We start from the raw sequence: 17022 nt of genomic DNA on the forward strand, positions 1-17022 counted from the left end.
GAAGAACACATCTTGAAGACCAACTGCCTTTCCCCTCCCCTACTCCATTGGGAGTGGGAGACATGATTTAGAATTTATAAGGAGCAGTTAATCTACACAAGAAAGTCAGTCCAAGAGGGGAAACTTCTGGCAGCATGTCCCCAGGTCCTTTCCAGCATTTTTAGTCTGAGAACATTCCTTCCTTTGTAGAACTCGGTTCATTCCATCCTATGGGGTGCTTTCATGTTGTGTTAAGAATCCAAGACTTCAGGGTCAAGTGTCTGCACTTGAAGGATGGAGGGGTTTGGCTCCCGGGCTGCTGGAAAGGGAAGAAGCCTAGATTCTCCTTCCCCACTACTAGGCAAGTGAGAGAGTCTGGAACCAGATTTTGGGAGACTCTGCCTTAGGAATCCCTTTTCCTTAATGCTCTAGAGCTAAAGAAAAAACTATTTGAGGTTGGGTGGGGTCAAGAAGGGCTCATTTTCATATGCAGTCAAGCTGGGAATTCAGTCCCCAAATCTGGGGAAGGGGATCCTTTAGACACCCTCCTGAGCTTACTTCTCGGCTTCAGAGTGGCCCCCTTATTGCTTCCCTCAGCCCCGCCCCCTTCTGGAGAGGGCGGGGCCAGGCCGGGGCGGGTCCTCACCAGCCGCGCCTCCCGTCGCCTTGACGACCGCGACAAGATGGCGACCCTGCCGGGCGGGATTCAAGGACTGTACCCCGAGGCGCTGAGCCCCGAGCAGCTGGAGAAGCTGCGCGGCTTCAAGGTGGGTGCGGCCCCCGACCCCCGCCTCCTTTAGAGTGCAGCTCCCCCTGGGTAAGGGCCCCAGAGAAAGAGTACGTGGAGCCTGTTCCCAGATAAAGAGGCGGAAGGCTGGGTGGGGACACACCCGGCGGACCCCTAGGCTTCTGGGGCCCTGAACAGAGCCCAACAGGCGCCTGAAAGTGCAGGAAAAAACTTAAACAGGGATGGGCCAGAGAAATGGACCGAAATGATTGCCGATACTTTAACTTAGATACAAACAAGGACTTCCCAACGGTAGAGACCCGACCTTAGTTAAAGGCCCCTAAGCCTGAGCCGGAGGCAGCATTGAAGATGTTGATCTGTAAGAAAACAGATGGCTTAAATGTTCAAACGTCCTGGGAAGAGACCCGGGTTAAGTGCGCACGTTGTTTCCCCAAGCCCCCCACACCTCCAGGGCTTGAACCCTGAAATCTTTCTCTTCATGAAGCATGACCTTTTGCTCTTGCCCTCCAGATTCAGACTCGGATTACTAATGAAAAGTACCTAAGGACCCACAAAGAAGTGGAGTTGCTCATAAGTGGTTTCTTCAGGTAGGTGGTTTTCAGACTGACCTTGAGCAAAAAGTGGAAATCTCGTTGAGAATAGATGAGTGTGAGTGACCTCTTCTTTCTTTAAACACTACTTGTTGCTTCCTTTAGGGTCTGAAGTTTAGAAAATATCCTGAGATTGAATATTTTCTAGCGCCGGGGTCTGTGGCACCCAGGGTTTTCTTGTTATCTCTAGAGGTTTCCTTCAGTTATCTCAAAATTCTCAAAAATATTAATATGCGTTCACTTTAGCTCTAAGGATAAATACATACCTTCCAACACTTGGAAGAGGGAATTTGGCATTGAGAAACTCAGCAGGCAGCCATTGGGTGTAGAACCCTATTCTCTATCAGAGACATTTAACAAGATCACTAGAACTTAAAAAAAATTCAGACGTCTGGCCTTTCTCTACCTGAGAACATTGGTGTGGAAAGACTCCCAAGGGTTGGAAGCCACTCCCTTGTAAGTCATGGGGAGAAGAAAACCATTTTCCACCATGTCTTGGAGCACCGTTTTCCTTCCCCCACACTGCCTTTCAGCATGGCATTTGCTTGAATGGAAAATGTTCCTAATGGGATGAAAAGCAAAGAACTGAGGGAAGAAAAAATCATGGAGCATCAGTGGATGAAAACAATAGAGCTATGTCGAATACTGTTTGGCTACAGACAGATAGGCAAGATGTAAATAATAATGGCTTCCATTTCCAGGCACTGCTGTTGGTTTCCTACGTTAGCAGTTATCACATTGTATAATTGCATTGTCCATCTTTTCTTTCTCTCCCTGGACCAAAGCTCTAAGCTGGTGGAGCCATGTTTGTGTCCCCAGGGCCCACAGTGTCTGACATTTTGGTACATTTTTGCTGATCCTCCTAGCAACTCTACAAAGATAGTTTATTATCACTTCCATTTTACAGGTGAAATACCTTCCCCAAATTGCTGAACCAGGATCCAAACCCCTGGTTTTTCCACTGTGTTGCACTGTAAGCACACAGGAGCTGGGGAGCCAGAGGTAGGGCTCTCCTTTGTCTTTTTAAAAGTAGGCCTGGAGGGGTGTCTTTTTTCCATGCTTCATTGTTCTTCAAAGTGGCAGCCGATTCTCAGAGGGCAGATAGGGGAAGGGGAAAGGGAAAATGGAAACCTGTCTGTGAGGTTTGGTTTTTTGGGGCCAGGGGTAAGGCTTGGGCAAAAGATAGTCTGGGGGTCCTCTGTCAGTGTCAGCCCTGGAGATCAGGCCATCACTTTCTGTACCTTTTCTTCTAAAGGGAGATAAAGGATGACATCTTTCCTATCCTGGGGAGCTTGCAATCCAAGTTAGGAGTGGTTCCAGCAGCGAGACTGGAGATAGATGTTAAAACCTGAATTAACTCACCATTTGCAATGTTCACAAACAAAAGGATTAGAACCCTTGGGGGTGGTGAATGAAGAGGGTGTTGTTTTAGTCACATGGCAGGGGTGGCCCTGCTTCTCTGCCCAGGAACAGTTTCCAGGAGGAGCTGGGTGTCTGCAAGGACAGCTCTAGGCATCTTCCCTTTCCTTCCTTATCATCCCCCTCCCTGGGCCAGGTAGGCCACCAGGCTTCTCCTTTTGCTGTCCCGGAAGCTCCTCTCCTGAAATCCTCCTGGCCGCTTTTAGGCCTTTCTCTTTCTGAGGGGGGAGGGGAGAGGGGAGAGGAAGTGTTAGAACTTTGAGGGTTTGCTTTTGGTTTTCTTTTTGGTGTGGTTGTTATTTCCTTTGGATGATACCAGAGTGAACCAGAATCAGCCCCTCATCTGCATTGGATGCTTCAGATGGTCCTTCCTGTGAGAAAAGAGGAAGGGAGAAGAGGGGACAGAATCCTGGGTAGCATGCCCATCCTCACCTGTCTGCAGGTCTCTGCTGTACACTCACTGCAAGCCATGAGAAGCTCCACGCTGTTTTTGTTGGGAAGCAAGCTCACCACTTGGGTTTTGCAGATCCTAATGATTTATGGCCATTCAGCCACAACTCTCCAGTCTATACTCATATATACAGTATATGGAACTCTTAATGCCTTGAATTTTAGAACAGAAAAATGGAAGAAATAGGGATCTAACTTATTTTAGGCAACCAGAGATCTCAGGTTTTAGGCTGGAGATATGATAGCAAAGTGTGAAATTGTAGACAGGCTTTATTAGGTGTGTTTGCAAACAGCCTGGCAGATGAATCTTCCCAAACCATAGCACAGATCATATCATTCCTTGGCTGGAAAAATCTTCAGTGGATCCACAATATTGCTTTTTTTTTTAAAACATTCTATTGAAATATAAAGTACAGACAAGTGGCATATCCTAAACTGGATGAACTTTCACAAGCTGAGAACACACATGATACTAGCGTCCAGATCAAGAACTAGAACCTGACCAGCACCTCAGACCCTTTGTGGCCCCTTTCAGTCACTTCCTCCAAAATGTTAGCCAGTATCCTGACTTCTAATCACACAGATTCATTTTGCCTTTTTGTGTACTTTATACAAATGGAATTCCACAATATGTGCTCTTTTGTGCCTGGCTTCTTTTGCTCAGCAGTATCTTTTAGATCCTCCATTCTCATTGCTGTGTAGTATTCCACTGTGTGACTCTACCACGGTTTGTTTATCCATTCCCATTGTCTCTCTCTTTTTTTAAGAAATAAATATATTTATTTATTTTTAGCTGCGTTGGGTCTTTGTTGTGGTGCGCGGGCTCCTCATTGCAGTGGCTTGTCTTGTTGTGGAGCACAGGCTCTAGGCCCATGGGCTTCAGTAGCTGTGGCACTCGGGCTCAGTAATTGTAGCTCGCAGGCTGTAGAGCGCAGGCTCAATAGTTGTGGCGCATGGGCTTAGTTGCTCCGCGGCATGTGAGATCTTCCCGGACCAGGGCTCGAACCCGTGTCCCCTGCATTGGCAGGTGGATTCTTAACCACTGCGCCACCGGGGAAGTCCCCCCATTGTCTCTCTCTTTTTAAAAAAATTTATTTATTTATTTATTTTTGGCTGCGATGGGTCTTCCTTGCTGCGCGTGGGCTTTCTCTAGTTGTGGTGCATGGGCTTCTCATTGCGGTGGCTTCTCTTGTTGCGGAACACAGGCTCTAGGTGCGCGGGCTTCAGTAGTTGTGGCACACCGGCTCAGTAGCTGTGGCTCGCGGGCTCTAGAGCGCAGGCTCAGTAGTTGTGGCGCACGGGCTTAGTTGCTCCACAGCATGTGGGATCTTCCTGGACCAGGACTTGAACCCGTGTCCCCTGCATTGGCTGGTGGATTCTTATCCACTGTGCCACCAGGGAAGTCCCCCCACCATTGTCTCTTGAACTGAGTATGAATGTCTCTCCCTGGTCTTTAAGGCCCTCCATACTAGGGCCTCCTTCGCTTCCCGCTACTCCCTGCACGTGCCGCCACTCCAGCCAGACTGGACCTCTCTGATCATTCCATCGCCCTCTGCAGGGGCACTGACACTCCCTGAGTGCTCTTCTAGACCCTGGGGAAACAAAGGTGGATACGACCCAGTTCCTACCCTCTGGAGTTCACTGTCGACAGGACATGGGCGGTTCCCGTTAATTTTCGGGCCTTTATTCCTGCTGCTCCTTGGTCTGGAAGGCTCTTGTCCCTCAGCCCTTGTCCCATGTGTACCTCAAGGGTGCTCTCAAACGCCAGCTGCTCTGTGAGGATTTGGGGGTCTTGCCGTAAGGAGTCACTCTTTCTCCTGTGATCTCCCAGCATACTATTTCATACCCTCCCATAGCACTACCTGGAGGTTACTTGGCCTTTTGGACATTTGGGAACTTACCCATTTCCTTTCACTTGACTGTAATTCCTTTGAGGTGGGGCTATATTTTATCTTTTTAAAATCAATCCCTCATATCTTATATAGTGACTTACACAGAATTTGTGCTCAACAATTCTCAAATCGAATTGAAGGAGAAGAAGGGAAGCAAAATTCTTGAAGCTTGGGAAGCAGGGGCCTCCTGGGCAGGGAGGGCCTTCCATGCTGGTGGGGCAGGGCAGCCATGGCCACAAGGCCATGTTGTAGAGCACTGGCCTTGGAACCACAAGACCTAGGCCTCCTCTCCTTTATTTACTTGCCTTATGAACTTGGGCAAATGGTCAACCTTTTGAAAGCTTGCTTTCTTCATATGTAAAATGGGGCACAGTCATTGCTGTTTCACGGAGTGTAGAGTGAGATAATGTTTGTGAACGAGCTTTATGAGCTATAAAAGTCGGTGGGCTATAAGGCAGTTTCAGCTTCTCAGTGGCACCGGCACCCTGGGTTTTGTCCCAGTGTCCACTGTATGCAGGGCCAGCAACCATCTCAAGTCCGTCTTCTCGGCATGGTTTACTGTGCCCTCCCCCCAACCCATGGCGATTCCTGGTTACACTTCCTTGGAAGGTTGTGGGTTGCACATCTGTCCCACCACACGTGAGTCCCTCGAGGATGAGGCAGCGAGCTCTTCAACTTGCCACCTGGCCCGGGCCTGGTGTCTGGTTCTGTGAAATGTTTGTGGAGTGAATGACAAGCTTCACTTGGCTGCAGCACTTGCTGTCTTGTGAGGTGAGCATTCCCTAGGCTTCTTGCCATTTAGAATGTCTTGCTCCTGGCCTCAGATCCTGACTAGAAGGAAAATCACGAAGGAAAGGGTCCTTGGCAGGAGTCCTCTGCCTTTCCGCCTGCCACGATGGGTGTGTCTCAGGTCATCTGCCCCGACAGTGCAGGACCTGCTTTACCTCCTCCCCTTATCCCTTGATGTTTTCCAGAGAAATGTTTTTGAAAAGACCAGACAACATTCAAGAATTTGCTGCAGGTGAGTAAGGCAGAATCCACTTTGGGCATTTGATAAACGAGCACCAGGAGTGTTACTGTGAATTTAGACTCGGACAAGCCCAGGATTCTCCCTGCAGAGTCTGGGGTGCTTTTTTATCCAATGTCTCCCAAGGGAGCTTTTTTCAAAAGGCTCTTTCCTCAATGTCATTTCCTCAAAATGAGGACAGATAAGAAACGAGGCAGAACTTCCTCGTGGTAAAGATTGTTAAGAATTTTGAGATTCCCTAAGGAACAGACTGGCAGCTCTTTCCCTGGGAATCTTAAAGCAGGGTTCTCAACCCTGGATGCACATTAAAATAATCTGGGGAACTTTTAAAAAAACACTGATGCCCGGGCCCACCCCCAGAGGTTTTTATTTAATTAGTCTGGGGTGGGGCCGGGCATCCACAGTTTTAAAGGCTCCCCAGGTGATTCTAATGGGCTCCAGTGCCCTGAGATGGCTTGAGGTCAATGGTATTTAAAGGGAAGGGGCTGGGCTCGATGATTTCTTGGGTCCTTTTAGCCCTGGGATTATAGCCTCAAACCGTTTCTGACTGAATCTAAGTATGTCTTTGCTGCCACAGCAGATGCTGGCTCTGATTCACGTTTTATGCTGGGTATATAAAAATCCTCTTCTGTCGTCATCCTGCAAGAGCGTGGCTCTTCTCTGAGAGGATATTCTCAGAGAGGGCGTGATGTCTCAGAGACCGGAGCCAGCAGGCCGAGCTGAGACAAGAATAACACTTGGTATTTATTTGGGCCCCAAGATGGGCCTGGAGCAGAAAACCAGAAACTCCCTCAGCCCTCTGATGGCTCCCTGTGCGTCAGCAAGCTGACAGGCCAGCGCGGGGCGGTGTGGAGGGGACAGGGGCCGTCCTGTCAGCCCTTGCTGGGAATGCTGGAGCTGGAGGCTCCGAACTTCTCGGGGGAGGGGGCCGCGGGGGCGGGGAAGTCATCGACCTTGGGATTTGCTGTGGCATCTCATATTACATTGTAAAGCAGGACCACCAGTAACAGGCCTGCTAAGACAGAGCCGTCCTGGCTTTTTAGCAGAGTGAGCTGTCTCTCTCCTAGTCTTTTTCCCTTGGGTTTAGATGATTTCTTTTTAATTCTTATCCCAGACTATTTCACGGATCCAAGACTTCCCAACAAGATTCACATGCAGCTAATTAAGGAGAAGAAAGCGGCTTAATTAGCAAAATCATGATGCTCAGCTGTTGAGAGAGAACAGAAAGAATCCAGCCTCAGGGTGGGTGTTAACCTCACTTACAGTCAGAGGCTTCTTTACTCCTGTGAAAATAAGCACTGGCTCCTCGGCCCAGGGTGTGAAAGAAACGAAACAGAGATTCTGCAGAGAAGTTCCGTGCAAGTGTTTCATTTTCCCGACACTACTTTGGGGAATGTGAAGAGAGGCCCAGGGTTTGTCTGGCATGTCCGTGGCAGGGAGAGACATCCGTCTTCTTAATCTAGTGACATGGATCAAGGGAATGGAAGTTGAGTAGTTCTGGAGGGAAGAGAGAGCCAGGGAAATGGGGTGGGATCCATTAGTATCCAGAGCCTGCTCTCAGGCTGCAGAATTCCTGTGTGCTCCTGCAGGTGGCCTTTTCCTTGTGTCTTTGGCGGCGGCGGGAGTAGAAGGGCTTTCCCGTGCTTCTGGAAAGGGTGGGCGCAGTTTCCCTCGTTGCATTTGGATTGGGTGCTTTCCTGCCCCCTTCATCGTCAAACCAGGCTACGCCGTGAGGGCCATCACACATTTTTCGGGCAGGATTTCTGAAATGATTTTGAAGGTTGGGTTTTTAAATGTGAGGTGGGAAAGAGCCACACTTCTGATTTAGCAGCACCATTTCTGTTTTGCAGGGTCATCTGGAAGCGAGAGAGCCCTGTTGCCATTAGTGTGGGTTTCCGGGCTGTGTCTGCTGTTGCAAAGGCTTTTAAAGATGCTCATTAAAAACAGACCTCCCTGTTCTCTCTGCTTTATTTCACTTAGAAGGAAGAAGACATCCTTCATGGGAGGCTGCTCTGCCCCTACTCTGACCGGGTAGGTAGCAGGCCTGTTTCTCCGTTCGTGGCAGAGGCCTCTGAGCTACGTCACTGGGTGTTTCCACATGTGCCTCAACCCCGTGCACTCCCTGCCCCTCCAGGCCACTCACTCCCAGAGCCAAGACCGGACAAAAGAGCAGGGGTGGGGAATCCTGAGAGGAACACAGCTGGTCGTGGTTGTACTCAAGCAGAGTCCACGCTTCCAAGGTGGCTTTTGTTTTTTATCTTACCTCCGGGGTTACTGTACAAAGTGTACAGGTGATGATTAACTTTTATTTCCATAGAAGCAATAGTCAGAGGAATTGGGTTGGGTGGACGGCAAGAGCGAATGAGATTAGACACAGAAAACCCATTCAGGGCCATGAATATTGTGAAATAAGAGCCCCATGGGTGACTCAGAGGTGGTGGACTTTGTTCTTGAGGATTTTTAGGAACAAGCTGCCCAGCCATTTGATTTTCAGCTTAGAGGCAGGAGAGTGGGCCAGCTGGCCTGGTGAAGTCCTTTCCAGGCCTAGGAGGCATGGAAGTCTTGCATGTGTGTGTGTGTCCTACCTCTCTGGCCTCCACAACTCACTGGCTCCACTGTAGGGAGGACCTCTCACCTGTGTGTCACTTGTCAACTTCACTATGGCAACAGAAGCAACAAATAATGCAGACGAAGTGGGGGCTGTATTATTTTTATTTCCCTTTTGTCTCTGCTGTCTTGTTCCCAGCTACCGTCATCTGCAGTAGTAGAAAGGGCAGCAAAATGGGGCATTTAGAGAACTATTAAAGCTGTGCATAGTAAGCTATGGGGTAGGAACCTGAGGAGTTATTTTAAGTGCTTTCAGAATCACACTTCAGCAGCCATGGCTCTGACAATGAGGTATCCCTGTTTAGAAAATCCAAACGAAGCCTTCAGCCAAACACACATCTACTAAGGATCTCTGATGTGAAGTGTTATGTTAGACACTCTTGTTTTTTTGTTTGTTTTTTGTTTTTTGCAGTACGCGGGCCTCTCACTGTTGTGGCCTCTCCCGTTGCGGAGCACAGGCTCCGGACGCGCAGGCTCAGTGGCCATGGCTCACGGGCCCAGCCGCTCCGCGGCATGTGGGATCTTCCCGGACCGGAGCACGAACCCGTGTTCCCTGCATCGGCAGGCGGACTCTCAACCACTGAGCCACCAGGGAAGCCCGACACTCTTGGAACCTTTTGTAGGGGAAGAGACATGCAACAGTGTGGGGAGAGAGCAGAGTGTTTTTCAAAATGCTTGAGTGTGTGATTTAATACATGAGAGTACAGTGGCTCATGCTTGGGGAGTTTCCTTGTAGAGATAAGAAATGCATTTTTAGGTCGTAGTGCACCTTCTCTGTGTGAGACAGTGTGCTTGGTCCTGGGGGTAAGGCAGAGCGATCGTCCCTCCCGTGCAGTGGTTCATGGTCTGGGAGACGGGCTGCTTTTCTCCCCAAACCTTAACTGTCTGAATATCTCACTTTTTAGACTGAAAGCTCCACCAGGGCAGGGACCAAACCTAAAAATCGAACTTGTTCACTGTTGAGTTCCGGACCCCTAGCACAGTGTCTAAATATAGCAAATGCTTAGTATGCATTTGTGGCGAGAACGAATGATTGTATAGGTGAATGAGCAGTCCCATTACGTCGACTGCTATCAAGACTGTTGTATACCTATGATGGAAGTAGGGACATGATACAGGAGGCGGTGGAAGAAGGAACACCTGGTCTTCTTGCAAAGTGAGGGAGTGAGGGTGGCCTCACGGAAACTGGCATGTGATGTGTAAGAAGGAATTTGCTAGGCAGACGTGGCAAGAGGCATGGGGTAGTCAGGGCGTCTCGGTGCTTACATTCTGCTGAGCAGGATGCTGGTGGCCTGCTGATGTTTTTTTTAAAAAAATTTATTTATTTATTTATTGACTGTTGGGTCTTCACTGCTGTGCGCGGGCTTTCTCTAGTTGTGGCGAGCAGGGGCTACTCTTCGTTACGGTGCGCGGGCTTCTCATTGCGGTGGCTTCTCTTTGTTGCGGAGCACAGGCTCTAGGCTCGCAGGCTTTAGTAGCTGTGGCGTGTGGGCTCAGTATAGTTGTGGTGCACGGGCTCTAGAGTGCAGGCTCAGTAGTTGTGGCGCACGGGCTTAGTTGCTCCGTGGCATGTGGGATCTTCCTGGACCAGGGCTCGAACCCACGTCCCCTGCATTGGCAGGCGGATTCTTTACCACTGCGCCACCATGGGTGTCCTGGCCTGCTGATTCTTATTACTCCTTTCTTCCTTGCTTCCAGAGCAGAAGGGGGCAAGAGAAAAGGAGAGGGGAGCAGCTGTTGGGTCAGTCCCGAAGCAGTGTCTGCCGTACCCTCCCTCCCTGACTCATTCTCCACGTGGTAGCTCGAATGATCTTTTAAGAAACCTAAATCAGTATGTTACTTTCCTGCCTAAACCCCTTTAGTGGTCTTCTGCGCACTTAAAGTCCAGATGGCCTTCCAGGGACTGCAAAGCTTCGCGAGCCCCTCCACCTCTTGGTCGTCAGCTGTTCTTTTCCTCCCGCCTCACGGGGCTCCAGCCACACCAATCTTTTCTCTCCTCCCCGAACATGCCAAGGTAGTTCCCACTTTAGGGCCTTCGAACTCTGCCTGGGTTTCTCTTCCCCAGAACCTCACAGAGCTAATGGTCCAAGTTGGGTTGCTGTGTGCTGGAAGCAAGAGAAGACTCTGCTAAGCAAGCAGGCCGTGCTTTCCTCACGTGGCAGACCCACAGGTGGCGGCTGCTGGCGTTGTTTCAGGGGCCACCTCTCTGCCGTTCCTTCCCTCCCTCATGGTCAGAGGAGACGCAGGAGGACCAGGAAGGGACTGTGCCAGTGGTACTTGTCTGTCTTTTCAGGAAAGCAAAAGCTTCCTCAGGACACCCACTTCCGCCCCCCCAGCTTCCACTACCATCTCACTGACCAGAACTGTGTACGTGGCCCCCTCTTGAAGGGAGGCTGGGAAGTTGAGGATTTAGCCATTGAACAGTGCCCTAGATAGCTTCTTCTCACTTCCTCATAGAGTCCTTTTCTAGGGAGCAGACTGAAGTCGCTTCCCCCAGGCATTTAAACATATTTAATTAGAAAGGTATTCCCCCTAGCCGTTCTGTCACATCCCTCTGTCTGGTTTTCTTTACAACACCTATCACTGTCTGATATTGTCTTGTCTGCTTATTTTCCTGTTACTGTCTGTGGCCCCAGGAATGTGAGCCCCCGTGAGAGCAGGCCTTGTCAGTCGTGCTCGTCACTCCAAGGCCAGTACCCGCAGCTGTGCCTGGCACGTGTAGCTACTCAGTGCACACTTGCTCAATGGTTGCAAGGATGGGTGGGTGGTGGTTAGAAGCCTGACTGCACGATGAAGGCTTGATCGAGGCGGTGGCATGAAAACAGGAGATGAATCCTAGTTCTCTTTAGGAGGAGGAATTGGCAGGGCTTGTGATTTGAATGGGGCGGGGTTATAAGGGGGGATGTAGATTCTAGACTGACTTCCAGGTTTCTTGTGTGGACATGGAGAGGGGATGATAGGATCATCTGCTAATGCAGAAGGGAAGTCAACAGGGGCAGGGGAAATGGGGAGATGAATTTATTTTTTAATTTTAAAAATGTTTAAAAATTTGGGGGGACTTCCCTGGTGGCGCAGTGGTTAAGAATCCGCCTGCCAATGCAGGGGACATGGGTTCGAGCCCTGGTCCCGGAAGGTCCCACATGCTGTGGAACAGCTAAGCCCGTGCACCACAACTACTGAGCCTGCGCTCTAGAGCCCGCGAGCCACAACTATTGAAGCCCGCGTGCCTAGAGCCTGTGCTCTGCAACAAGAGACGCCACAGTAACGGGAAACCTGTGCACTGCAATGAAGAGGAATCCCCTCTCACCGCAACTAGAGAAAGCCCGCGTGCAGCAGCGAAGATCCAACGCAGCCAAAAATAAATTAAAAAAAAAAAAAGTTTTAAAATTTTTAACTTATTTTTTGGCCCGTACTGTGTGGCTTGTGGGATCTCAGTTCCCCAACCAGGGATTGAAGCTGCGCTGTGGCAGTGAAAGTGCCAAATTCTAACCACTAGACCACCAGGGAACTCCCCGGGGGATGAATTTAGGCCAGAAGGTTTCCACTGATTTGCAATTGGGTCGTGCGTAATATTAATATGATTAGCTTCAGTGGGGTTGACAGAAGTGAGACTGCAGTGGGCTTAGCAGTAATTGTGAGATGAGGATGTGGAAGTGGATGTGTGCTGCCCGTGGAGATGACCTGCTAGGAGCAAGGCTGTGAGGCGGACGGAGGAAGGGCAGTAGCTAGAAGGGTAGGCAGTGTCGAGGACGGGCTTTTGTAATGGGAGACGCTTGAGGGGTTTGACATTTTCCATATCTTCGGGTCTATTTTACTTTTAGGCTAAAAGACATTAGGGGCTTCTTGGAAATGTTGTGCAGATTGGCCCTGATGTCCAGAAGTAATGGGAACTAATGGGCAGGCCTAACTTTGCCACCACGTGACCTAGAGTGACCTCTGTGTCAGGTTCCTGTCCTCACAGTTGGAGCAGAAGCTGTCACAGGCTTGCAGCAAGGATGGCCTCCGGCTGGCCCTCACTGGGTGGGAAGGCAGGGCCAGAGCTGGAAAGCTCGTCTCTCTCATCTCCCTGGACGGGCCTCTGCTGCCCTCTCCTGGTCGAGACACCGCTCCGCTCGGAGAATGCCCGTTCCACGCCTGAGTGGAGTGACCAGGAGGAAGAGAAACAGGGCTAGGAGTGGGAGAATGGTCACAAGTTTCCAGATTCCTGTAACAGAAAGTTTCTTCAGAAGTTGCAAAATCCAGGGCCTAATCTCTGGCGGTGCTGTTTCATGAGCTTCTTAGATGTTTCCTTCTTAGAAGTGTCTGAAGAAAGAAACCTTGCAAGGTTGATTGTTCATTCACTTGTTTGATCACTTATTCACTCGTTTATTCAACAAACATTAGGGTACGTTATATACTCAGGCTGCAAACTTTTGGAAGTCAGATACACATTCCTCAAGGAACTCGTAGTCTAGTGAGTGGAGATGGATTAATAGATAATTATAATCAGTTTCAAAAGTGAAATGAGAAAAGGGCAAAAGTGAAATGAGAAAAGGGCAAGCCACTGCAGGGGCACAGAGGAGGGATATCTGACTGGCGCTGTAGTGGCAGGTGGGCATGATGGGGACTTGGCCAGAAAATGTTTCCCAGCGTGGGAGCTAAATGCTAACAGACTATTAGGAATTACAGGCACCAAGTTACTGTCTAATATCATATCTCCCCGTTATTAAATCTGAAGGGCAAGTCTTGCTTCTTCCAAGGAAACTTCTTCCTGAAGCCTTTCCTCACTGTTATCTTAGATATCACTGTTATCTAACAGTCTCGTAGGGCCTTGGTTTTCATATCTGTAAAAAAAAAAAAAAAAAAAAAAAAAAAGTGGGGCATGCTACTAGATTTTATCTTTGAGCTTTGTTGTCATCGTGAATCTGAAATCCATGAATGCTAACATTTGCTTTGTAAAAACAGCTCCCTGGGAGCAGGCTGGCACATGCATATGGACATACAAACCCAGAAATTTTTCAGCATCCATGGGAAAATTCTGCTTTAATCCAAAAGAATCAAACGTGCTTTGCATACAGTAGCTTTTCACTAAATGCTTGTTGCAAAAGAACAGGCTCTTGGCACTGTTAAAGCATTCCTGTTGTCCCCTTGGGTTGCTGAGTTTCTTCATCTATAAGGGGGATAACATGTCCCTTGTGGACTTGTGCGGGGTGTCATTACACATGCAGGCACCATTCCCATGTCTGGCCTATGGTAGGCCTTCGTAGATAGCAGCTTTTGTTTCAGTGAGGTAGTAATTTAACCTGGCACAGGGGACGGTCACTGAGGAGAGTCACAAGGAGAAGAGGGAATACACTAAAATTAAATGCAAGTTGATATGTTGGAGTTTAGGGCTATTTTGTGTGAGACTGAAGACTTAGCGCTTTCTCCAGAAAGCTTCTTCAAGGCCCAACACAACAGTTCACTAGTCACACTCCTGAGCCGTCTCTCACAGGCCCCAAGTGGCCTGGAATCTGAGGCGGGTCCTTCAGGAGCAGGACTTCACAAAGTATCCTATTCTTCAGTCACTGGGCTGGATAAGCGACAGCACAGAGCCTTCAAAGAATTGCAGCGATAAGCGCATCTCAGGAGACTGGAAGAACAAACTCCTAATAGTTGTCTGGTAGCTGTAGGATAGGTTAATTGTTCAATTAAGATGTATCTGCAAACTAAATCTGATGGAAAAAGGCTAAATGGGTTACTGCGTTTTGTTTCCACACTTTATGATTAGAGAAATGAAAACCAGATGCCAAAGGGGAGGACTGAATCGTAGAATTTGTTCAAGTAGAAATTGCCTTAGAGATCAGCCAGTCCAGTCTTATTTTACAGATGAAGAAACTTATCCACAGATGACAGAGCGGCACAGGGGGCTGACACTCTCCTGATTTCCAGTCTAATGTGATTCCAGTATTTCACGCTAGGAAAAAAAATACCTAGACTTGTTTAGCTTGGAGAACAAAAAACGGCTGGATGACAGTTCAGGAACATGAATGTAGTACACGTCTGGGCAATTAATCTATCATTCTAACTGTAGGTGAGGTCAAAATCCATTAGTTTATCAACAAACATTTTGAGTGCCAACTATCTCTCATTCAAGGTCATTTCCATCTCCATGATTTTCATTTTTCAGTTTGCTGTTCTGTATATCGACTTGCACTAGATGTTATGGGAAGATCTATTGAGTGTAAAGAAAAGTAGTCCACCCCTTAGAGAGGAAGGTAAGATGCACAGTGTATTCTTGGTCACATGTATTCAATAGTTCATAGCAATGTTAGGACTAATACATAGTAAAATCTTAATACAATGTCTATTTGGTTTTGGAATACACCGTTTTTCTCCCCTCGGCTGACAACCCTTCCAATAGTAAAGTAACTGATTGTGAGACCCCACACACCAAACCATCTAAGAGGGGAGAGAAGTTGTCTATAGCTGTCCTAGGTGAGAAGTATCAAAAAAATATATATATTCTACTTCTCGTATTTAAAGGTCCTATAGTGTATGCCATGGTTTGCCATCCAGATACCCCTCTTAGGACTGAAGCACTCAACCCTCTGGCCTTCCTTCCTGTGCAAGGTGTGGGTAGTTTTGGTGGCTAACATTTCTAAGCCGAGACCCCTCTAGAAGTTGCCCTCAACTGAAAAATCATCCAAGGTAGTGCCCCGTCCTTAGACAGCCTGTATTCACTGGTCAGTATGGGAGTTCAAAGGCCTGATTCCCTTGCCTCTATGGGGGACAGCACTGAAGGGTCACTACAGCTCCATGGCTCCTTCTGTCCAATCCTGTGGCCTTCACTTCCTCACAGGTGTTGTTGATCCTGACAGCACATCCTAGTAAACTTCCTTTACTCAAATCTCCATCTCAAAGTATGTTTCCCAGGGAACCCAGCCTGGCAACAGTTGGTGCCAAGAGTACTGAGGAAGCAGATTCCAAAATGTGACTTTAAAGCCAAATCACCTGCTGGCCGGCTGGCAATGAGGACCCAATCGCTGGTGGTGGGTAGAGCATGGATGGCCCCTGGCACACTGGATGGGTGCAACTGTCAAAACTTTCACTAGTGGTGCACTGGGATGGGATCCTGCTGGGAGGGGAATGCATTAGTGGGGGAAATATATCAGGTTTGAGAAGTTATAAAGACAGTGGAATTGAATGGCTGCTGATAGAGGCCCTCAGTGCACTGGAGAAAGACAGTGAAAGGCTGAGGGTGATAGTCACTAACTGAAGCCTGTGAAAGCCAGAGGCCCTCCTTGGCAGCTTGTGAAGAGACTTCTATTTCCTGCATCTAGAGGACCCAAAAAGCTGAGAATAAAGTCCAGGGTTTAATTATAAGAGTAGCAGAGCTCTAGATAAGTTTTTTGTTTTTTACATTTATTTTATTTGTTTTTATTTTTGGCCACGTTGGGTCTTCATTGCTGCGTGTGGGCTTTCTTTAGTTGCAGTGAGTGGGGGCCACTTGGTATATGATGGAAGAAGGTATCAAAGGGGTCAAAAAAGTTGGCAAGTTAGAGTGACTATGCCAGTTTTATATGCTACATCAAGTCAGAAAAGTCAACAAATGATTATGTTCTATCAGAGGGCCCAAAAGATATTGTATTTACTGAAGTGAGAAAGAATGTGCTGGTGAATTGAGCACCAGTTTCAATGAGAAGCTCAGGGATGGCCTTGCTCCGTAGGCAGGACTGAACTGTCACAGAACCAGGCTCACTGATAGTAATGGGGACCATAGGACGCTGAAACGGGCAGGTGGTAGGTGCCTAGTCATTGGCATCAGAGTGGCTGAATTACTGTACTGAGCAGACATGTTGGAGAGGCAGCTAGGGTCCAACTGGCAGAGGGCTCTGGAGATCATTAATGAAATACAGCTCTCTTGGGAACAAGATAGGTGGCACTCCACAAGGATATCGCCCAATCTGTACAATTAAGAGTAATTGAGGATGGATGATCAGGAGACTGAGGGCAGCCACCCCGATAAAAAGTTGTAATTCCTTGCTGTTTCTATACCTGAGCCAGCTTAAAAAATAAATCTTTATTGAAGTATAATTTATTTACATTAAAGTTCACCAATTTAAAACATACCTTGGGCTTCGGCTTCCCTGGTGGCGCAGTGGTTAATTAAGAATCCGCCTGCCAATACAGGGGACACGGGTTCAAGCCCTGGTCTGGGAAGATCCCACATGCCACGGAGCAACTAAGCCCATGCGCCACAACTACTGAGCCTGCGCTCTAGAGTCCGCGAGCCACAACTACCGAAGCCTGTGCGCCTAGAGCCTGTGCTCCGCAACAAGAGAAGCCACC

At 48.5% G+C, this 17022-nt stretch overlaps 1 protein-coding gene across 2 annotated transcripts; it reads left to right on the forward strand.

Moving 5' to 3' along the window:
- The first annotated feature begins 657 nt into the window (after positions 1–657).
- RIIAD1 (regulatory subunit of type II PKA R-subunit domain containing 1) lies at positions 658–17015 on the forward strand. Of its 2 annotated transcripts, XM_055084318.1 has the most exons (6): positions 658–746; positions 1238–1314; positions 6053–6099; positions 7220–7347; positions 7956–8136; positions 16864–17015. In XM_055084318.1, the coding sequence occupies exons 1-4, from the start codon at positions 663–665 to the stop codon at positions 7288–7290; spliced, it is 279 nt and encodes a 92-aa protein (XP_054940293.1). In that variant the 5' UTR covers positions 658–662; the 3' UTR covers positions 7291–7347; positions 7956–8136; positions 16864–17015. The 2 variants fall into 2 exon arrangements, with proteins under 2 accessions (XP_054940293.1, XP_007117318.1); XM_007117256.3 differs by lacking the exon at positions 16864–17015 and having other exon boundaries at positions 7956–9026.
- The last annotated feature ends 7 nt before the right edge of the window (positions 17016–17022 follow it).

Source organism: Physeter macrocephalus, chromosome 4 (assembly GCF_002837175.3).
Source record: "Physeter macrocephalus isolate SW-GA chromosome 4, ASM283717v5, whole genome shotgun sequence".
In the NCBI taxonomy this organism is placed as follows: domain Eukaryota; kingdom Metazoa; phylum Chordata; class Mammalia; order Artiodactyla; family Physeteridae; genus Physeter; species Physeter macrocephalus.